The 19716-nt window shown below is 45.3% G+C and overlaps 1 protein-coding gene across 6 annotated transcripts in view; it reads left to right on the plus strand.

Annotated features, from left to right (window-relative positions):
• atxn1a (ataxin 1a) overlaps window positions 1-19716 on the plus strand; it is a 64276-nt gene that overhangs the window by 41980 nt on the left and 2580 nt on the right. For 5 of the 6 annotated variants that reach the window (XM_035528794.1, XM_027006310.2, XM_027006308.2 and 2 more), the window contains 2 exons: window positions 10266-12388; window positions 13248-13803. In XM_035528794.1, the coding sequence (XP_035384687.1) occupies window positions 10586-12388; window positions 13248-13803 (2359 nt within the window). In that variant the 5' untranslated portion in view covers window positions 10266-10585. Of the gene's footprint in view, window positions 1-7047; window positions 7178-10265; window positions 12389-13247; window positions 13804-19716 lie in introns of all 6 variants that reach the window. The other variant, XM_027006311.2, reaches the window with a different exon arrangement.

A 19716-nucleotide genomic window follows, 5' to 3' on the forward strand; every position in this document is an offset into this window, starting at 1 on the left:
GGCACTGGTGTGTGGAAGGTGACACACTGCCCTTCAGCACACCCAGGGTCAGAGGGGCTGTGTGCTGAGTAACACACCCACCCACACACAAGTCTCACATTACGCACTAGCCTGCAGTCTTTGTTATTTAGTACAAGTTGTTTTTCCACATTTCAAGATGAGCCAGGATTAGTGAAAACTGTACAAGAGATGTTTCCATCAAAATCTGTGACAGAGTTTAGATAGGGGGTCTCAAGACAGTGTTCTGTTTTTCAAATGGACATTTCTCCTAATGCATCAAATGAAGTATTTTAGTTCGACAAGAATATTCATGAAATGACATTGTACACGATAAGGTCAGATGTATACCGTCAACAACTCCATAGTGGTGTAACATTTTACATGCAATTCCATGGCTGGCCACTGCCATCCTATGGCGGGAAAGGCTCTTCACATGTAGCTATACTGAGTGGTTGGACTAATGTATTGCTGTGTACCAGAACAGTATGCATAATGCATCATTTGCTCTGTTTTTTAGAAACAGCAGGAGCTTCTCTATGACTGACACAACAAATCATTCAAGTAATTTGTCACATCACAATTTGTCACTGTCGCAAGGATTTGAACAAATCCTTCAGACCCCTGTGTTTTTTAAATGTGCATTTATATCAACCAAAGACCCAGTTAGCAATATGTGACTTTCAGTGTGGTCAAGAGCAAACCAGACCTCTCTCACTGTGTTTACTCTCTCTCTCTCTCTCTCTCTATATATATATATATATATAGAGAGAGAGAGAGAGAGAAAGAGAGAGAGAGAGAGAGAGAGAGAGAGAGAGAGAGAGGACTGGCTGCTGGGACTGTGTAGGCTGAGAAGGAGGGTGGCTCTGCTGCTCTCAGTGCTCACAACACGTTATCTAAATGTTTGACTTGCCATGAATGAGTGATCACAGACCTGTAAAAGAAGTGCTTCCCAGGATGCCAGGTAATCCCCATTCTTGGATTATCAGGCATGGTGCCTAGTGAAGATGCAACATCCCTCTTTAGTTTGTCTACACAGTGAACATTCATCCTGCCCACTATGGCACTGGAGCAAAAGAGATTTTCCTGTTTGGGGACAACTGAATTGTGCTAGAAATATCTGCGTCATTTGGTGAAAGAGCAGAGAAAGAACTCTCCTGTCTTGTACAGATTTTATCTGATTGTGTATTGTGTAAGTACAATGTGATTTAGTCAGCGGTGTGCTTCAGCACAGGCCCGTGCTCCAACCATTGCTTCACCCACTGTTCCACCCACTGCTTTGTCTAGCCTGATATGGCGCAGCTGAACCAGAATGGTGGGAGATGAGGCCTCGTGGAGCATCATAGTGTGCCCATCTGCCCACACACAAAGCAGAGAGGAGCAGCCCCACAGCATGCAGAGGAACAGGTCAGGGCGGAACGCTCTGCCATGCAGGAGCTCGTCCCCGTGCAGTTGTGCTGGGGTGCATGTACTCCACACACTGCTGTCACAGCGATTCCTGAATTTGGGTCAAATGATTGGGCTTTTCTGCCCCTGCTGGCAAGGATGATGTGGGGTCAGCCTCTTTAGGGTGGACTGGAGGGAAGACAGAAGGGAGGGACAGAGTGGGCATGAGGATCTCTGATTAGAGGGCCAGGAGGAATGAGAATTTTTTCATGTTGCTCTATACTGTTTCCCTTCCAGGCAAAACAAAGACAAAGACAAACCAAACACCCTGAAAGTAACTGCAGGTTAAAGAAGCATATAGATCATATTGTTGTACAGCCAGCCAAATGTGTGACTGAACTTTTCTGTTAAGTAATAAATAAAATATGCTGCTTTTTGCGTGGGAATAAAGGGAACACTATGACACTAATGAGTTTATTTATGGGGTTTAGTTATGGTATTTGTTTACATGGTGTGCTATGTAGAACCAAGTCTCTGTGCGTGTGTGTGTGTAGTGCTGTGAATTGTGTGTATGCATACTGCTGTGTATTGTGAGAATGTATGTACTACAATAGAGAAGCTTGGCAGAGCTTTTCCTGAGTAATACACACAAATCCCAGTGCACGTTTGCCCTGATGGTAGAGGATTCAGCCATGCTCGGGTGACCAGAGTAGCAGGGCAGTCATGATTCACATGGAGTTAATGCTAAGGCCAGATAAGTGTGAGTTAGGCTTGGGAGCCAGACGTAGGCCTCGCTGTGTGGGGTGAATTGTGTGCAGTATGGTAGTGTGAGGTGAACAATGTCCAGCATGGCTGTGTTGCATGAGAGGCATCCAGCACGGCTGTGTTGGGCCCCTACAGGTAGGAGGGTCTTTCCACCTGAGAAATAAGTCACTGCTGCCCACAGCTCCCCATGAAGGAGGAGATCCACAGCAGATCCACATCAGAGGTGACCTCTGCAGCCAAGCCCTGACGAATGCACTGGAGTGGTACAGAGATGCTTAGACTTCACCCAAGTACTAGCAGAGGATGTTTAATCTAGCTGCTCAGTACTAGACCACTGGATCTCACCAATCTGGTTGTGTGAAGTTATTAACTATAAATACACAAGACTGCTTAAAAAGAAAACTCCTTGTTTATTCCTGTTGTGATGGAGTTATAGATCTAGGGTTCTTGAAGTTACAGTAAGATCACCATGAACTTAAAAAAGTAAACCCAGCATCAGGTATGCACAGGCTAAATGCACAAATTGAGTTTTGGCTTATTATTGTGTGTGTGTGTGTGGGGGGGGGGGGGGGGGGGGGGGGCTTGGTCTGTGGTTAGTCCCATGCAATAAAACCTCTGGCCACCTAGCAGCTGCATCATCAGCTGTTGGGCTCCTGTTTGCACCATGCCAGTCCACCTGCCCACCTTGTTAATTAGCCATAGTTTATGTTTTTAGGTCCAGATGTATTATGAAGCAGACAAGGAGAAATTGTCGTGACATGACTAGCAGTATTGGTATATAAAAGATGCACATCATGATGAGAGAGACAGAGAGAGAGAGGTTTGCTCTGTACCTTAGCGCATGCATTCTGCACTGAGGTTACCCATAGGTACAAAATATCAGTTTTCATCTACATTTAATCTACATTGCATGACTAATATGGGCATAACTGCACTTTTATACATTACGTAAAGAGAGAGATTCTCAGCTTTTCATCTGTCTCCTTGGTGACTTGTTATTGCAGTTGTTTGCATGCTTAGCAACAAGATGAACACAGCAAGAGAAAAAGAATGTGAGAGACAGAAATTGAAAGACCGTTATAGAGAAAGCATGCGTAAGAAAGAGAACATGAGAGAAAGTGAGAGAGAATGAGAGAGAGAGAGAGAGAGAGAGAGAGAGAGAGAAACTGAAAGGGAAAAATGAAGAAGTCTGTTTCCCCTGCAACAGGTGTCTATAGGCCCATTGCGAGTGCAGACTAGTGACCCCCAGAGGGGTCAATCTGCATGTATAGTGACCGGGGAGGACAGCAGGGCCACAGTGACCTACACTTAGGTGGCTGTGAGTCACACGTACTTCAGAGGCTTCGGAAGGTTTTGTTTTGAGCACCGTGTTTCCACTATGGAATCAGAAATCACAGCTACAGTGAGAAAATGACAGCTCTGACTCCCCACTAGAGTTTTCAACTGTGTGTGAAATGAATTGTCTGGTGCCAGAGGGAGAAGGAGAACAAAGAACTGACAGGGATAGAGATAGAGTGAGGGTGTGGGAGAGAGACGGAGAGGGAGAAAGAGACACAGACCAAGGGAAAGTGTGAAATAGAGAGAGGGAGTGGGAGAGGGATATAAAGAAAGTGATGGAAAGAAAGCTACACTATGGGCTGAAATGTTCTGAAGTGTCTCTCGTTTGGTGTGTGTGTGTGTGTGTGTGTGTGTGTGTGTGTGTGTGTGTGTGTAAGATCTCAGAGATCTCAGAGCTTTCTAAGGGAGAGATATGAAGCATCTCAGAGAGCTTGTCTGTCCATAGCTTAGAGACATGAGCAAAACATTTTAGATCAGTATTAGGGTTGAAAGGTGTCACTATAATGCAAGTTACACTTTTTAACACTCCCCCTCCCTCTGGGGAATTATTTAAAGGATAATTTTGGTTATTAGGCTATGTGTGGTCAAGAGAGGAAGAGGGGGAAAGTCTGTGATTTCTCTCTCTCTCTCCTCTCCCCACACTTTTCAGGACAACAACCAACTAAACAAATCATCGCAAAGGTCCCTGAAAAAAGAGAGCATGGTCAATTGGTTGCCATGGCAACAGACAGGCCTCCTCTAGCCACTTGGTTTAGTGAGTTTGCAGTAGTCATGTAAACGATGTGAACTCCATTTATAGAGGCAGCTCCACACTCTGCTTCTACGAGCATGCGCGCATGCACACACACCCGTGCTCTGCCTGACTTTCCATGGCAGAGCCCTAAGGAAGGCGGGGGGTTGGGGGGACATGGTGCATTTCATCAAACTTCTGCGAGGCTGCTGCCTCAGGACTGACACTAATGTAAGCCTTTGGCTTTTATTAGCTGTACAATAGTAGGCTGATGGCAGACTTACTGAGGGAGACCATGCCAGCTCTTTGGAGCTCTGGAGAACTAGTCTCAGGCCACAGTTTTTAATAACACCCTTTAATCTCCCTGCTGTTTTGTCCTGGCTACAGACACTGCTGAGATCAGTCTTATTGTAATGTGTGCTGCTTTCTATCTGCCGGTCTGCTTGTCTGTGTCTTCTCTCTGAGGAGATGGCGGTGCTGTGCCTGCTAACTTATCGTGACACACTACTCAGTGCAGTGGAGAACACATGTTTATTAAAAGTGCTCCGCTAACTAGGTCAATGAAACAAAACACAGCCTGTAGCTATGGAACTGAAGCAAGGTTGCCACCCCCGGTGGTGAACGCATGAAAGTGCAACTAGGATGTGATAACATTTCCTCTGTACATTTACGGAATTTAGCTGACCTCTGTAGTGTCTGAAGCTGCCACTGTGGGAAACTTTCTAATGTTTGATGTGGGTGGAGGTTTTCACTGCGGATCCAGAAACAGTGGCTGAGAGGTCTCAGGAGTCTGGGCGTAGGGTGTTTCCGTTAGGGATGAACCTTACCTTCCCTAAGTGCACTTTAGTCTATGCTAAAAATTGGGTTCAGATGCATAACAGTGTGTGAACCTACCTGGAAGTTTGCAGAAATGTTCAGCTGGCCTCAGCATTGACCTGCAGGGTTTTTTTTCACAATGTGAGTTCAGAACTATGTATGAAGCGAAAAATAACAAGACCCTGGAACATTTTCTCTCAGGGGTTTTCTGTGTTCCTGTGAGGGGGGGAGGTCTGTCTTTACCATTCTTGTAATCTCCATTGCTCTTTATCCTGCATGTCTATTGATCTCTCTCCTGCCTCCTCGCACAACTTTTCTTACTACACTCTCTCCCCCTCCCCTCCTCACCCTCAGTCTTCCATCTGTGTCCTCCCCTCCCTCTCCTGCCATCCCTCCTTCTTTCTCTCTACCTCGCTCTCCTTGTGAGTGTAGTCCGGGCACAGTGCCAGCTGGCATGAGTGTTTTCTGAATGAATACCTGATGAAGTTGATGGAGGGCAGTAAGGCGAGGCATGGGAGGAGCTGTGTGTGTGTGTGTGTGCACGCGCGTGCAAATGATGGACCAACAAGGCCCTTGCATAACATACGTGGAAGCACAGGCGGTGGATAGCGCGCCAGCTCAGAGGTGCCTTTGTGTGACCCTGGCTGAACACACCCTGGAACCCCCTCGCACCATTCTCAACTACAGCAGCCAGGGAGACACACTAAGACACACAGAGAGAGAGAGAGAGAGAGAGAGAGAGAGAGAGAGAGAGAGAGAGAGAGAGAGAGAGAGAGAGAGAGAGAGAGAGAGAGAGAGAGAGAGAGAGAGAGAGAGAGAGAGAGAGAGAGAGAGAGAGCAGGCAGCCTAGGGCAGAAGAGTCGGTGAAAAGACTGTTTGCCTCTGTGGACACTTTACAGAAAGCTATAAAAGGAGCCACAGGCTCTCTGGATACTGAGGTAAGCCTTGACCCACTTCTCCCAGCCCGTGTTCCCCCATCCACGCTTACATGCACGGTGTGTGTGTGTGCACTCACTCACTCACTCACTCACTCACTCACTCACTCACACTCTCTCTCTCTCTCTTTCCCCTGTTGCTCGCCGTGGTTAGCAGTCCTGAAAGGACTCTTACAGTACAGAGCCTGCATTCGTCCTCGGTGGAGAAGCTCCCCCTGCGCTGTAAGAGTAGCTGTCTTTTATTAACTAGCTGTGGGCCTTTCTCTTCCCGACGGGGAGCGAAAGTGCAAGTCATGCAGCCACTCTGAAACGCTCGTCTCTCACGAGTGCTCTCGTTCTATTGCGCGCTCTTCCTCTCCCAGTCGTCCTTCGCTCCTTGACTGCTGCTCCTGCTCCTCTCTTCCTGTGGTGGTGGATTTTGTGGGGAACTGGCACTTGCTCGGACTGACTGGAAACCCGGGGAGAGCCTTGATTGTGCTCTAAGTCTGGGCCCACCTCTTAAAGGGACAGCGGCTCGTTTTAACAGCAAGGGTGCAGCACTAACGGCTTGTTCAGTGGTAACTGTTTCTCGTTGCAATTATGTATCACGCTGTTTCGTGAATGGCTGTGCATGTTAAAACTCTTTAATAAGCTTATTATTTGTACTGACTGGTGCTCAGTACATTTAGATATCAGATCATCTGATACTATGCTTTGTAGAGTGTGTGCTCAGCAAGCTTCAGCTAAAAGATACCTCTCTCTCTCTCTCTCTCTCACACACACACACACACACACACACACACACTATGCTCTCCATTTATAGTACAGTAGCAATGGCTTTGTAGTCCTAAGGGTTTTACAAGTATGTGCATGCATAATATAAACCTCTTTACTGCTTATCTTTTGCTGTGTGTGTCTTTGTTTGTGTGTGTGTGTTTGTGTCTGTGTGCCCGTATATGTGCTGAGTAGTGTTGCCTGTAATGTAGGTCAGTAGAGGCTGCTCTCCTCCCTCCCTTTTGGCTCTGACACTGTGTGTGTGTGTGTGTGTGTGTGTGTGTGTGTGTGTGTGTGTGTGTGTGAAATCTCTTGCTGGGAGGCCAGACTGAGCAGGGTTTCGGCCCCCTTCCTCTTAATCCAGAGGGATAAAGCGGAGAGGCCATAACAGCAAAATTAGGAGCTTTCCCTGGGATACCACTGGAATGTAGCAACACACTGAGGAGTTTGGGATTCTGTGAGTGTACAAAATTCTAGTTATTGGCAGCAGCTTCATTAATCCTCACTTGCCTCTGGCAGTTCCAGACATTCATTAAAAAAAAATAGTGTGGGTGGTAGTCAGTTCACCAGAACATACTCTTTTTTCCCCTTCCATCTTCTGTTGTCCCTACACTCCAGGGCAGGTAAGCTCCAGGGAAATGTGTTTAGAGTTCTTCAGCCATGCTGGGGAACATGTATAGCTGTTTGATCAAGTCCTTTCAAAGACATCCTGTAAAGAGTCATCAGGACAGGGTTATTCAGCACATTAAATGCTGGTGCTACGCTGACCCAAAAGGGGCATATTTAACTGCATATCTTTAATTGCATGTCTTTCCATCACAGCTTGAAGCAATGTCTTATTCCAGGGGGCAGTTACAGAATGGTAATGTGAGAGGGAATATTCATTTCTCTGGTGTCTGTGAAACTACAGCTCATGCCACTGATGTTATAGTGTGTTTAGAAATCGTTTTGTTGTTCAGATCCTGGCAGAATGTTTTAAAAAGTAAAGGTCTTTCATGTTTAAATGTTTGCATCGAGTGCTCATGGGCTAAAAGATTCCACTCAAAATTCGCTGTGTCTTTTTATTTTTCACTTAACTGCCTTAAGATACATACTGGCACTGAGGCGGGGTGGGGAGCTCTAGACCCAGGGCTGTCCTCTACAGCAAGGCTTAGTTTTCCCTAAACTAACACCTCTGTTTTAACCCATCAAGTCATTAGCTAAATCTTACTCATGAGCTAATTTGACATATAGGAGCAGGGGAAACCCAAACTAATTGTCCAGTGTAGTGGGTCTGTAGGTCATATGATTATAGTGGTTAAGAACTACTGGTATATTCATGACACCTAACCAAAAAAATTTTTGGCTTTGTGCAAATACACATGTTATTCATATCATAGTAACTCTTGAATAGTGGTTCTTAATTGCAAGCTCTTGAAGAGCTATTGTGTATTACATAACTAACTCCAACTCAAATATTTAAATTTGCCATTGCAGTGGGTTACTGTGCCAATAAAAGAATTTTGTCATCTAGAAGGCCTGATTTTGTACCAGCATGATTATGGTAATTTATTCATCAGGGTGGTTGATTTCCTTTGTTGCGCTGTTGAATAAGCCAGAGGAGGCAATGATGTGGACACTGTGTAAAAGAAGATTGACTAGTTTACCCATAAAGCCTTGTGGATAGGGATCTTCTCACATTGCCCCTTACCTCCTGGGCAAAGTGGAGGGCCTGAATCCTTCCACTGGGCTTAAGGAGTCACATAAACACATAGACTGATAACAGGTAAACTTGGCATATTTATAGTTTTGTGCCAGTTTGGTAAATATGTACTTTTCCAGTAATATGAGTAGTAACATGTTTTCTAATATGCCTTGCTGTATGTCTTAGAAATTACTTGTCTGCCCTTACAGTTATGCAACCATCCTACATTTATATGTGTATTATTATTATTATTATTATTATTATTATATTTTTTAATAATGATTTGTGTCTTTGCATTTATAGAAGATGTTGGTTGATGGGTGGAAATTTATGTTAATCAAAATAGAATGAATCATAGCTTTTTCTTTAAATGTAAGTATATATTCTCTTGCACAAGAGAAATCAAGGGAATTATTCTGGACAATGTCCTGCAGTATATTTTCAGTGTTTCCACTATGCAAGTGAACCACACAGGCTTCATATGTCCACAGTTCTTAGCTTTGTTTTAGTTATAATTCATGTTCTTTCTAACTTGTTGAGTCTCTGGCTACTTCTAAGACTCCGATTGAAGATCTGAGCTAAAAACCCAGACTCTGTGCTCTATGTCACTGCTTTTGGAGCTTGGAGTAGTATATGTAGGTTTCACATGAGGAGGTTAGTGTAAGGCTATTAGAAAGTGAATTAGACACTGGGCTCCTGCTTAGCTGGAGGTCTCCAACATTAGGAAAGTTTGGTTCAGATGAGCAGTGTGAGTTGTGATGAAAGACACCCATGACTGTAGAGACTGAAGGGGCTGTGAAGTCGGTGATGAGTGAGGGTCATTGTCCCTGCCTGGCGAGGAGGGTTATGGGAGAGCATGCAGAAGATAAAAAGTGCAGTTAAATAGGCGTAAGCATAATGAGTGCATTCTCCCTCCAGCAGAGCTCAGAGGCTCTGATTGCACTGCGGCACCTCTTAAATCATCAAGGCCCTGTTTGAAATGCAAAACAGCTCTCCCTCAAATGCTGGACAGAGCAGACAGAGGCAGGCAGACGGGCGGACAGGTGGGAGCTAGCTCGGGGGGAGGGGGGGACTCTCAAAAGAGCAATAACTCAGAAATATCTCACAGGCTGATGTTGTGGGTGATGTGCCTGTTCTTCGATGTGCTGGGAGAACGCCAGAATGAGTAAGCTTTCCTGCCATCCAGTGCCCAGGCAGACCTGAGTAGTTGCCTCATGGAAATGAATGCATAATGTATGTTTCCCTGTGCATACATTAGTATTAGTAGTGGATATGAGTGAGTACTGTATATTTGTATGTGCATGCAACGTGTGTGTGTATGAGGGAGGGAGGGAGGGAGGGAGGGAGGGAGGGAGGGAGGGAGGGAGAGAGAGAGTGAGGGAGAGAGTGAGAGAGAGAGAGAGAGAGAGTGAGAGAGAGAGAGAGAGAGAGTGAGAGAGAGAGAGCGAGAGAGTGAGGGAGTGAGAGAGAGAGAGAGAGAGAGAGAGAGAGAGAGAGAGAGATTTTGAAACAGTGTTTTACAGGTTTTAAATCAGTCTTGAATGCAGAGTTGCCAGTTCATTATTAATGATGCTCCCACTCTGCCTGCCGGGGGCCTCCTCTCACACTTCACACACACAGTACATGCAAATTGTAGAGATGGCTCACTGCAGGCACACACACACAGAGACACAGATAGACAAACATTCCTACACACCTACTCTGCATTAATGTTCATACAAATACAATGCTAGCCTTAAAACATATAGCACAGTTGCTACTGCTGTGGCATTCCCTTGCCTTAGTGTAGTGGTTGTTATTCAAAAGTGCCTTTTTTTGAAGAGTCTGACCCTGATGGTGTGTGGGTGTGTTTGTTCTGCAGGTTTCTGCTGCTGTCCTGGAGACTTGCTTTCAGAGGGAAATGATTCCGCATGAATCGCAGTCAGCGCTTTCTTACAGCAGGCATGTGTTCTGGTGCTTTCAACTGAGAACTGCGTCCCTCCAGCCTGGAGCCTAGGAGAGCGCCCTCCCACCAACGCTCTCCTCGCCTCTCCACCCAACCCCACCTCCTCCATCTGTGCGTCTGATCTACAGGTGGGCTCCCTTCAAGACACACACTGAGAGAACGAGAGGGAGTCACCCAGAAGGGAGCAAAGTATCAAGGAGAGACAAACAAAAACAAGAGCCGTAGACAGAAACACCATGAAGTCCAACCAGGAGCGGAGCAACGAGTGCCTGCCCCCAAAGAAGCGTGAGATCCCAGCAAGCACACTGCCCTCGGAGGAGAGGCCTTTGGTGATGGCACCAGCCAGCGAGAGCCACCGTGGGGGAAACCTGGCATGGCTCGCCAGTGTGGCCAGTGGTCATGAGAGCAGTGGGCAGCGCCCCAACGCCCTGCCGGAGCCTGATGGCCCTCATTACAAGCCGCTGGTGGTGGAGTACTCACCGCCATGCTCCACGCAGCCTCCCCAAGGTCCTACCGTCGTGACCACCGTCCCCGCTGTGTACACATCACCCATCACGCAGCACAGTGGCACCATCCAGTACACGCCTCTGCCTCCCAGCCTACACTTCATCAGCCCCCCGTACGCTACGCCCTACACTGGCTACGTGTCTCCCCTCGCACCACCACCTCCCATCGCAGCCACCACCAGCTCCCAGCAGCGGCTCGCTGATGCCCATGCTGGCTCTCCACCTTCCAAACCTGAGCAGCACCACCAGCTGGGTCGCCTGCCTGTGCCACATTCCTCGGGCAGCACCCCTCCACCTCACTCCACCCAGTATGTCCAAATCTCTGGCTCCCCTCGCACAGCCCCCTCACCCCAGAGCCACCTCCCTCTGCACCTGCACCCTCCCCAGCACACGCTTACCATGGGCGGGCCCTCTCAGGTCCTGGTTCAGTATGCTGATGCACCCTTGCCCAAGAAGGAGGATACCCAGCCACGTGAGGTGCTAAATGGGGAATTGGAGACAGTCCGGCGTTTCAGCCTATCCCCAGAGTCTGCCGCTGGGAAGCAGGGCAGTGGCTCAGCCAAAGGGGCCCTGCCCAGCCAGCACCACCACACCCACCATCAGCAGAGCCCACACCACTATGAGACCCGGCACATGGTGCTGCCAGCTGAGTATGCGCCGGACAGCTCTGCATTGCGGACCTCACTCGTACTAGTGCCCAACAGTCAGAACTCCAGCAGTACCGACCCTGGGGGCACCTTGGGCAAGCTGCCCCCCTCCACACCCCATGCGGAAAAGGGAGGCATCTGTGCAGGGAGGCCCATCTCCCGCACTCCCTCCAGCTCCACCAGCACCTCCCTTCCCTTCCCACCTCCCCCTTTACCTCCCCCTTCAGATGGTCTGAAGGCAGCGATCACCACGCTCTCGCCTCATACAGTAATCCAGACTACACACAATGCCACTGAGTCATTGTCCCTGGGCCTCACATCTGCCAACTTCTACCCTGCTCATCAGCCTATCATTGGTTATATTGCAGGCACAGGGCAGCAGCAGCCACTCAGTTACCACACCAGCCTCCCGCCACACCTGGTCATCCCTGGGACTCAGCCCGTGATCATCCCCGTAAGCGGAGCTGAGGCCACTGGCACGTCCGCAGGGCAGGGCTTTCCTGCGCCACTGCCACACGCATTTGTCACCTCTGCGGCCCCAAAGGGAGAGCCCTTCGAGCCTCCAGCCCCTTACCCACACCCAGCCGGTGCTGTAGTCCAGGCCCAGCTGCACCTGCCCATGGTGCCAGCCCCCGCCAGCCTGCTTGCCACACCACCTCCTCCCTCCGCTCCGTCATTACCACCCTACTTCACCAAGGGCTCCATCATTCAGCTGGCGGATGGAGAGCTGAAGAGGGTAGAGGACCTGAAGACAGAAGACTTCATCCAGAGTGCAGAGATCAGCACTGAGCTGAAAATCGACTCCAGTACAGTGGAGCGCATCGACAGCAGCCATACGCCTAATTTTGCCATTATCCAGTTTGCAGTGGGAGAGAATCGCTCCCAGGTACTCAGCCCAGTGCTTTACAAACATCAATGGCTCTGTCACTCTTTACCAGGCCCATACAAAAAAATGTGATAATAAGGGTATTTGTAGTAACTGTAAAATTTGAAATTATTGCATAGAAATCTAATATATTTTATGTCTGTAAGAAGTCTATAAGATTACATACCATTTAAATTACTAATATTTATTACTTATTGTAAGAATCCACTGCACCTACATCCCCTCAATCAAAAACTTACTTGGAAACTGTTTCTATAAGAGTAACAAAGTAGAACTAATAATGTTTTATGATGCGTCTATAATAAATTGTTGTCACTGAAAATCTGTTCATATTATAAACAATATTTTTTGGATAATTTTTTTTTTTTACATGCACAGTTTGGTCAGATGTATGGTGCTTATTCCAGTTATCGTGCGTTGGAAGTGTGAACGTTTTTGCTGCTAGTTACACATTGTCTTATATTTACACCAAAGTAATGAGGTGTCCTGCATGTCTTCTATATTAGTGCTCAGCTGTTGCTACAGTCGTTCTTCTGCCTGTTTCCATATGGTATGCTTGTTTGGTGCTGCTTGTATGGGATCCAAAGGCAGAATTGAGTCATCCCTTAGTTTAGCTCCCTTCTGTTCAACAGTGAGGGGGCTGTGTGAAAAATCTGTTTCATTTGTCTGTGAATTGAGATTGGGCCACCCACTCAATCCAAAAGTCTGTCACACTCAGCACTGACACTCATGGATAAACACAATGTCTCTATCAAAGCAATTCATCACCACATATTGTGTTGTGAAAATGACATTTGTGTTTTCTGGTTTCTCTCTCTCTTTCTCTCTCTCTCTCTCTCTCTCTCTCTCTGTTTCCCAGGTAAGTGTGGAGGTGTTGGTGGAGTACCCTTTCTTTGTTTTTGGTCAGGGCTGGTCATCCTGCTGTCCTGACCGGACCACTCAGCTGCTGGAACTGCCATGCGCCAAGCTGTCAGTGGGTGATGTCTGCATCTCCCTTACCCTCAAGAACCTGAGAAACGGCTCTCTGAAGAAGAGTCAGACACAGCTCCCAGAAGCGCCCGGCCTTGGACCACCCCTCAAACCACCCAGAACGCCCTCGACCACTACAAGGGGCGCAGGGGCACGCCATCTGGAGCAGGAGAATGGACTAGGGCGATGTGGTGGGCAGAGAGGAACGGGTAGTCAAGGCAACACAGAGAATGGAGAACTGAGGTTTGGGGAGAGGGGCACCTATAAAGGTACACCTTCCTCAGAGGCAGAGTGCATCAGCAAACCCCCCTGCCGTAAGCGGAGGTGGTCAGCCCCCGAGGGCCGCAAGGTGGAGAAGCTGGAGGAAGAGCCCCCCTCGACTCTTCCCAAGCCTTCTTTCATCCCTCAGGAGGTTAAAATCAGCATTGAAGGCAGATCGAATATTGGCAAGTGAAAGCCCATTGGACTGTTAGATTGCAGTTTTGAATTGAATGTGGGGGAAAAAATATTATCCTCAAATTGTTCTTCTTTCTTTATTATAATTTTTTTTTTTTATAATTTCAATTTTTAATTCTCAATTTTTTTTTCTATCTGGATTACTGTACCATATGTTAAATTAACACGGTATATACGTATCACCTTATGTGTAGTAATAACATTTTAATAGGTGCATTGAATATATACAGATAGTTGGTGCAGTTTATTTTGGTTGGGCAAATCTGGGGCAGGTATAATGCAAGGTGAAGTTGTTTAAGAATGGGTTATGTAGGACAGCTGAGCACTGCATGATGCCCTCCAGGGTACAAAAGAGCTTGCAACATTTTCAGTCCTACATCTGTCCTCTGTTTTTGTCCTGTTAAAGCATGAGGAGGTGACTCAGAGGACACCTGCTGAAGTAGCACTACATGGCATGCCTTCATGCACACGGTGCACTAGTAGCATCCATGCTTGAGCATGAGGAGGGAAGGAGGCTGGCGTGGATGACATTGCTCAGGGAGGCAGGACGGAAACCACTCCTTCACTAGCTGTGGGAGTTCACATGATGTCAGCCATCCTGCTCAAGCAGTCTCATCGGAAATTTAGACTAAGACGGGAGACAATCCAAAGCCCATCACAAAGAGCTCTGAGGGACATCACAAGTGTGGTGGGTTTAGCGTAGCAGGTCTTAGCTCTCCCAGAGAGGAAAAGAGGGGCACCTGAATGCTATGGTACAAGCAGGGTGATGTCATCCAAATAAGACAGGGAGGTCGGGAAATGTCATCAAGCAGTGCCAGTTGCTCCTTACAATGAGGGATCTATACTCACAAACTCAAATGGCTGAGCTTGCTTTTATATATTCAACTGTCAGACCGTTTTATTTGGATTTTTATGTAGTTTTGCTTGTAGTTATTTTCTGTTAAACTCTCCTATCTTATCTGATGGGTACATTTTGTTTGTGATGAATGTGCTAACCTTGCAATCAGGGGTCACTTTCAGTCAAGTAGACACAGAATGGATTCTTGTCTATGTATATGTGTGAGGATGTATCTCAGTGCATACAGTCACAAATGATTGACTTCAGATATATATAGAGAAATGACGAGAGGGCTTCTTGTTTGGTGCAACCGTACCTTTGTTTTATTTTAATGGAAGGAAGCTGACTGTGGGAAAGTAGGAGAATGTTGCCCCAGGGGCAGATGGTTGAAGCACTAAACACACTTGTCACAACAATAGCTATCTATTATTATTATTATTATTATTATTATTATTATTATTTTCCATTGATCTTACAACATGAACCCAGTACTGTACAGTATGTTGTATTAGCATAATGGTGGAGTTTAGAGCTCTGTGGAAAAGTAGGGGCTTGCAGGGTTTCTTTGATCTGTGCAAAGAACTGAATGTGATGGTGGTGAGGGGTGAGAGCAGGGGACAGAGCCGGAGAGGTGGCGTTTGTCGCCAAGGCAACAGCTCTCAGAGAAGCACTGTTCTGCTCTGGTCTGGTCCACAAGCCACAAGGCAAAGGCTTAAGCCATGACAGGCATCCAGACCCATTAAGCATAGCATGGACATGGACCATGAATCAGCTGACATTTTTGTCATTTACCTGAGAGGTGTGAGTGTCAGGGTAGGCAGGAACTGGGTTTCAGAAGTGAAGGGACAGTCCAAACATGCCATGAGGAGAGAGAACGCTTATGTGAGAAAATCTGGACACAGAAATCTTATTGGTGTTTAAGGGTGTCCTATACCTATGTTTTTTTGGTAATGTATATGTGTGTATGTGCATGCATCCAAGCCTATTTGTATGCATAAGTACACGCACATGCACACATATACACATGCATGCACTCACACACACACAGTGACACATTTATTTTTAAGTCATATTGGTGTGTTTTGTCTTATTTGTACATTAACAAGTGTAGAAATGCATATACTGTATCTATATCATTGTATGAGAGCCTAAGTCTAGAGACGCCTTAGTACATATAGTACTCTCAATGGTCTGGAGTTTGTGTGTGTGTGTGTGTGTGTGTGTGTGTGTGTGTGTGTGTGTGTGTGTGTGTGTGCGCACGCACATATTGTGTGTGTGTGAGTATATTTGTATGCGTGTGTGTATATGTATGTATAATACCTAATAGAGAGAGATATTTGTCCAGTGTTTCTGTTTAAAGTTCTACTTAAGAGAATCTTGCAGTTTGCACATCTGGAGAGGTAGTAACATGACTTATTCTTTTATTTTCAGCGAGCACTCAGAGGAGAGGGCTGAAAACCCAATTTACTGAAATGTAGCAGTTGCTTGACAAGTTTGCTTGGCTTGCAGGTCTCATGTGGCTCCCTTGCTCCCTCTCTTACACCACCAACTCCCTCCTTTGCAGTCCGACACTTAAAAGGAGTGCCTAATGTGCACACTCTTTTACTCACAGACACATAAAATGGGTAGAGAGGGGCCACAGCCTAAAGCCTGCATACTTGTTGAGCTCTCTGGTTGATGGCTTTGTTCAGGTGTATTTGAATAGGCGATATGGAGAGGGTGAGCAATGGTGGTGAATGGATGCTTGCATGGATGGATAATTGGATAGATGAATGGATGGTTAGGTGGATGGATTGATAATTGATTGGATGTGTAGTTGGATAGACTGGTGGATGGTGATGGTGGGTGAATGCACCCAATATTCAATTTGAAAATGCTTTATTTTTTATAATAAAACAGGGTTTCTCAGATCAACAACACAACCGTGCATTTTTCTTTTTTTCCATTTGACCTTTCATTTTGCACCCGCTTTGTAGAGTGCAAGTTCATGTGGTGTGTGTGTGGGTCTGTGTGTATGTATGTGAAAAATGCAAATGTTTCTTTTTTGGAAGCTAAGGTATTTTGAGTCAGAAGACAGCTTGAAATAACCTGAACTGATTTTATGACATGTTAGGTTTGGGCCAAAATACAGACTTCAGTTTTAGTTAATTAGTTAGTTTTTGTTTGTTTTCACTCTCTTTCTCTATCTCTATATTTCACTGAATCATTAATGTACATACAATGAATGAGCTGCAACCATTACGCCATGTCTTTTCATTCTCTGTTCTGGCATTGCCTGTATTTAACCTAGATTCCAATGCCTCTTAGTGTGGTATGTGTGTGCTGTTTTGGACCTTAGTTGAACAGCTTCTCTTTCTGGTTGCATAGATATGTAAGTATACATTGAGAAGCATTCCAAATAATGACATATAGCAATAACCCTAGTCTCTGGTATTCAAACCAAAAAGAAAACCAATTATTTACTACAGATGCTCAGTTACTCAGTTGGTCTACTACTTATCCTAATAGTTTGGCTTTCTCCTCCTCTTAGGTTGTTGTAGTTTGCACAGCCAGCCCATAGTATATTCAGGGAGAAATGTAAACATATATGCAGAGCCAGTGTCTGTCCCTCTAACCCAGCTCAACCCTCTTTGGCTAGTGACCTCCAGACCCTGTTCAGGTACCCATAAAAAACCAGTACACCTCGCACCGCCAGATGGCCCCGCCTGTTTACCTGCCACAACCGCCAGCTACCTTTCATGTGCAACTGCCCTTCAGCACATTCTCTCTCTGTTTCTCTGTCTGTCTGTCTCTCCCTCTCTATCACTGTTTCTCTGTCTGTGTGTGTCGATGTCTCTCTCTCTGTCTCTATCTATCTGATTCTCTCTCATTTTCATTTAGGCATTTAGAACCACAGAACTAAATCAGTATTCATTTTTCCAATACCCTTGTTTGGATATAATGTGTGAATCTCTGTATCTCTGGTTGAAACACAGCACAGAGGAATAGGCCATTCAGACATGCATAGAAAAAAAAAACATGCATCCTTTGCTGATGTATACTATCTAATCACTCATCCAGTCACTCAGCACATCTTCATTGGCTAGGCAAGTTACCATCACCAGCAGAGGGGAAAGGAACATTTGTTCATGCATGTATGTGTAGTAATGGAAACTGTGTGTATGAGTGTGTGGTTGTGTTTGGACTGTAATGCAAGACAGTCCTTGCAAACCAGGAATGTACCACTTGTAAAAGGTACAGCTGGAAAAACCAATACTTATACACAAATATACAAATATTCATTTACTATCCATAGCTACCTACAATAGGCAGAGAGAGGAAAGTATATATATATATATATATATATATATATATATATATATATATATATATATATATATATATATATATACACACACACACACACACACACACACACACAAAAGAATATATGGAGTAAACATTCGGACATCATATTGTCATTCAACCAAACTGAAATCTAAAAGTATGCCATTTGTTCCTTTCTGTTTCATCTTTTTTCTGTTTGTTGGTTTCTTCTCATTCCTCAGTCTGCTACCTGTTCAGCCATAATTTGTTTCACTGATTTGATGTTTATGCCCAAATGAGCTCCATAGTACTGGAAACAGTTATGCAGTAACGTAATCACTGGCTCCTATTGACGGATTTTCAAACAGTGATAAACATCCTTAAACAAAATCACAAAGATTACCATTAGTCAGACAGGTAGACATCCCAAATGTTTCATCCAAATATCCATTGTTTTTCTATGAAGTTTTTCCTTAAAAGCTAAACAGATGCAATGTTTACTTGAGGTTTCATGCAGATTCATCTGTGCTATTCCTCAAATTATCCCAATCTAGTAACTTACCTAAACACATAAACACTTCAAAAACCTAATCCCATTTGAGAATGTCAACCAGTTGTATAAATATATCTGAGCCCGTATTAAAAAACCCTCCATTTTTATATAAATAAAATCTAAATGCAGAATATATGTAGCATTAGTTATTTATTGCCATGTTAAGCATCTGTAATTAATCAGAACTATTCATCTCTGTATTACATCTGATTCCAGCAAAGATATTTCATTATCACTTTTTAGAGATGATGCCCCTCAGTTATCACCATTAATGTTTGTACTTTTCCCCTCTTATTTCTCAGTATGCTTCATCATCTGGCTTTGCGATGGCTGTATAAGCTAATGACATCATTTACACAGTTTGCTTTGTTCCACATTAACAGTCTTTCCTCGGGCTTACTCAGGGATGAGGAGTGTGTCTGAATGAAGTGTGCTTGCACACAGATGTGTAACATGTAGTTACACATGTCTGTTGGTTGTACATAAATCCTCCTGTGTTAAACTGCTGTAGGCAGAAGCAGTCGGTTCATTGCCCCTGTGATTACATTATCCACACAAGCCTTTCCTTGTATAAGGCCTTCCTGGCTTTGTATGTCTCTCAGTGTGTACTTGTTCCCCATGTTTTGTCTCTGTCTTTACTGGCTGAATTAGAGACTTGAGTGTATGTCATGTGTGTCTGACTGTCTGCCTGGTGGTGTTGCTTCTCGTCGCCAGTGACATCATAAACCCTGATCCTCACCTGTTCGAGTGATCCAGACTGAGAAACACATCAAAAAACCTCATTAAAGTGGGGACCACTTTTGTAAAACTAACAGAAATAAAATGCACATTTTTGTCATTTCTAGAGTAGACTTTATAATACTGTTTCAGCACTTTCTGACCCAAGGAAGGCTTGGTCCGCACCAAGTGTTTTTGGGGTGTAATATTCATTCAGTAGGGAGGGAGACACAGGGTGAGAAAGAATTAGAATTCATACCTGGTGTGTAGTTTCTCTTCTGCTTGTCTGAGGCTGCCTTGCCCTCTGCTCGTTTCTGGGTCCAACGAGTTGAGCAGTAAAGGCTAAAAAGTCCACTTTAAGTTGCAATGGTCCTCTAGGAACCAGAAAACATTACTTTTGTTGCACACATGTGCTCTGACACAGATATTATTTTCTTATGTAGGTCATATTGGTTTTGTGTTTGAGTATACATGTCAAACACGTGTATT

This window comes from Electrophorus electricus, chromosome 8, assembly GCF_013358815.1.
Source record: "Electrophorus electricus isolate fEleEle1 chromosome 8, fEleEle1.pri, whole genome shotgun sequence".
NCBI lineage: Eukaryota > Metazoa > Chordata > Actinopteri > Gymnotiformes > Gymnotidae > Electrophorus > Electrophorus electricus.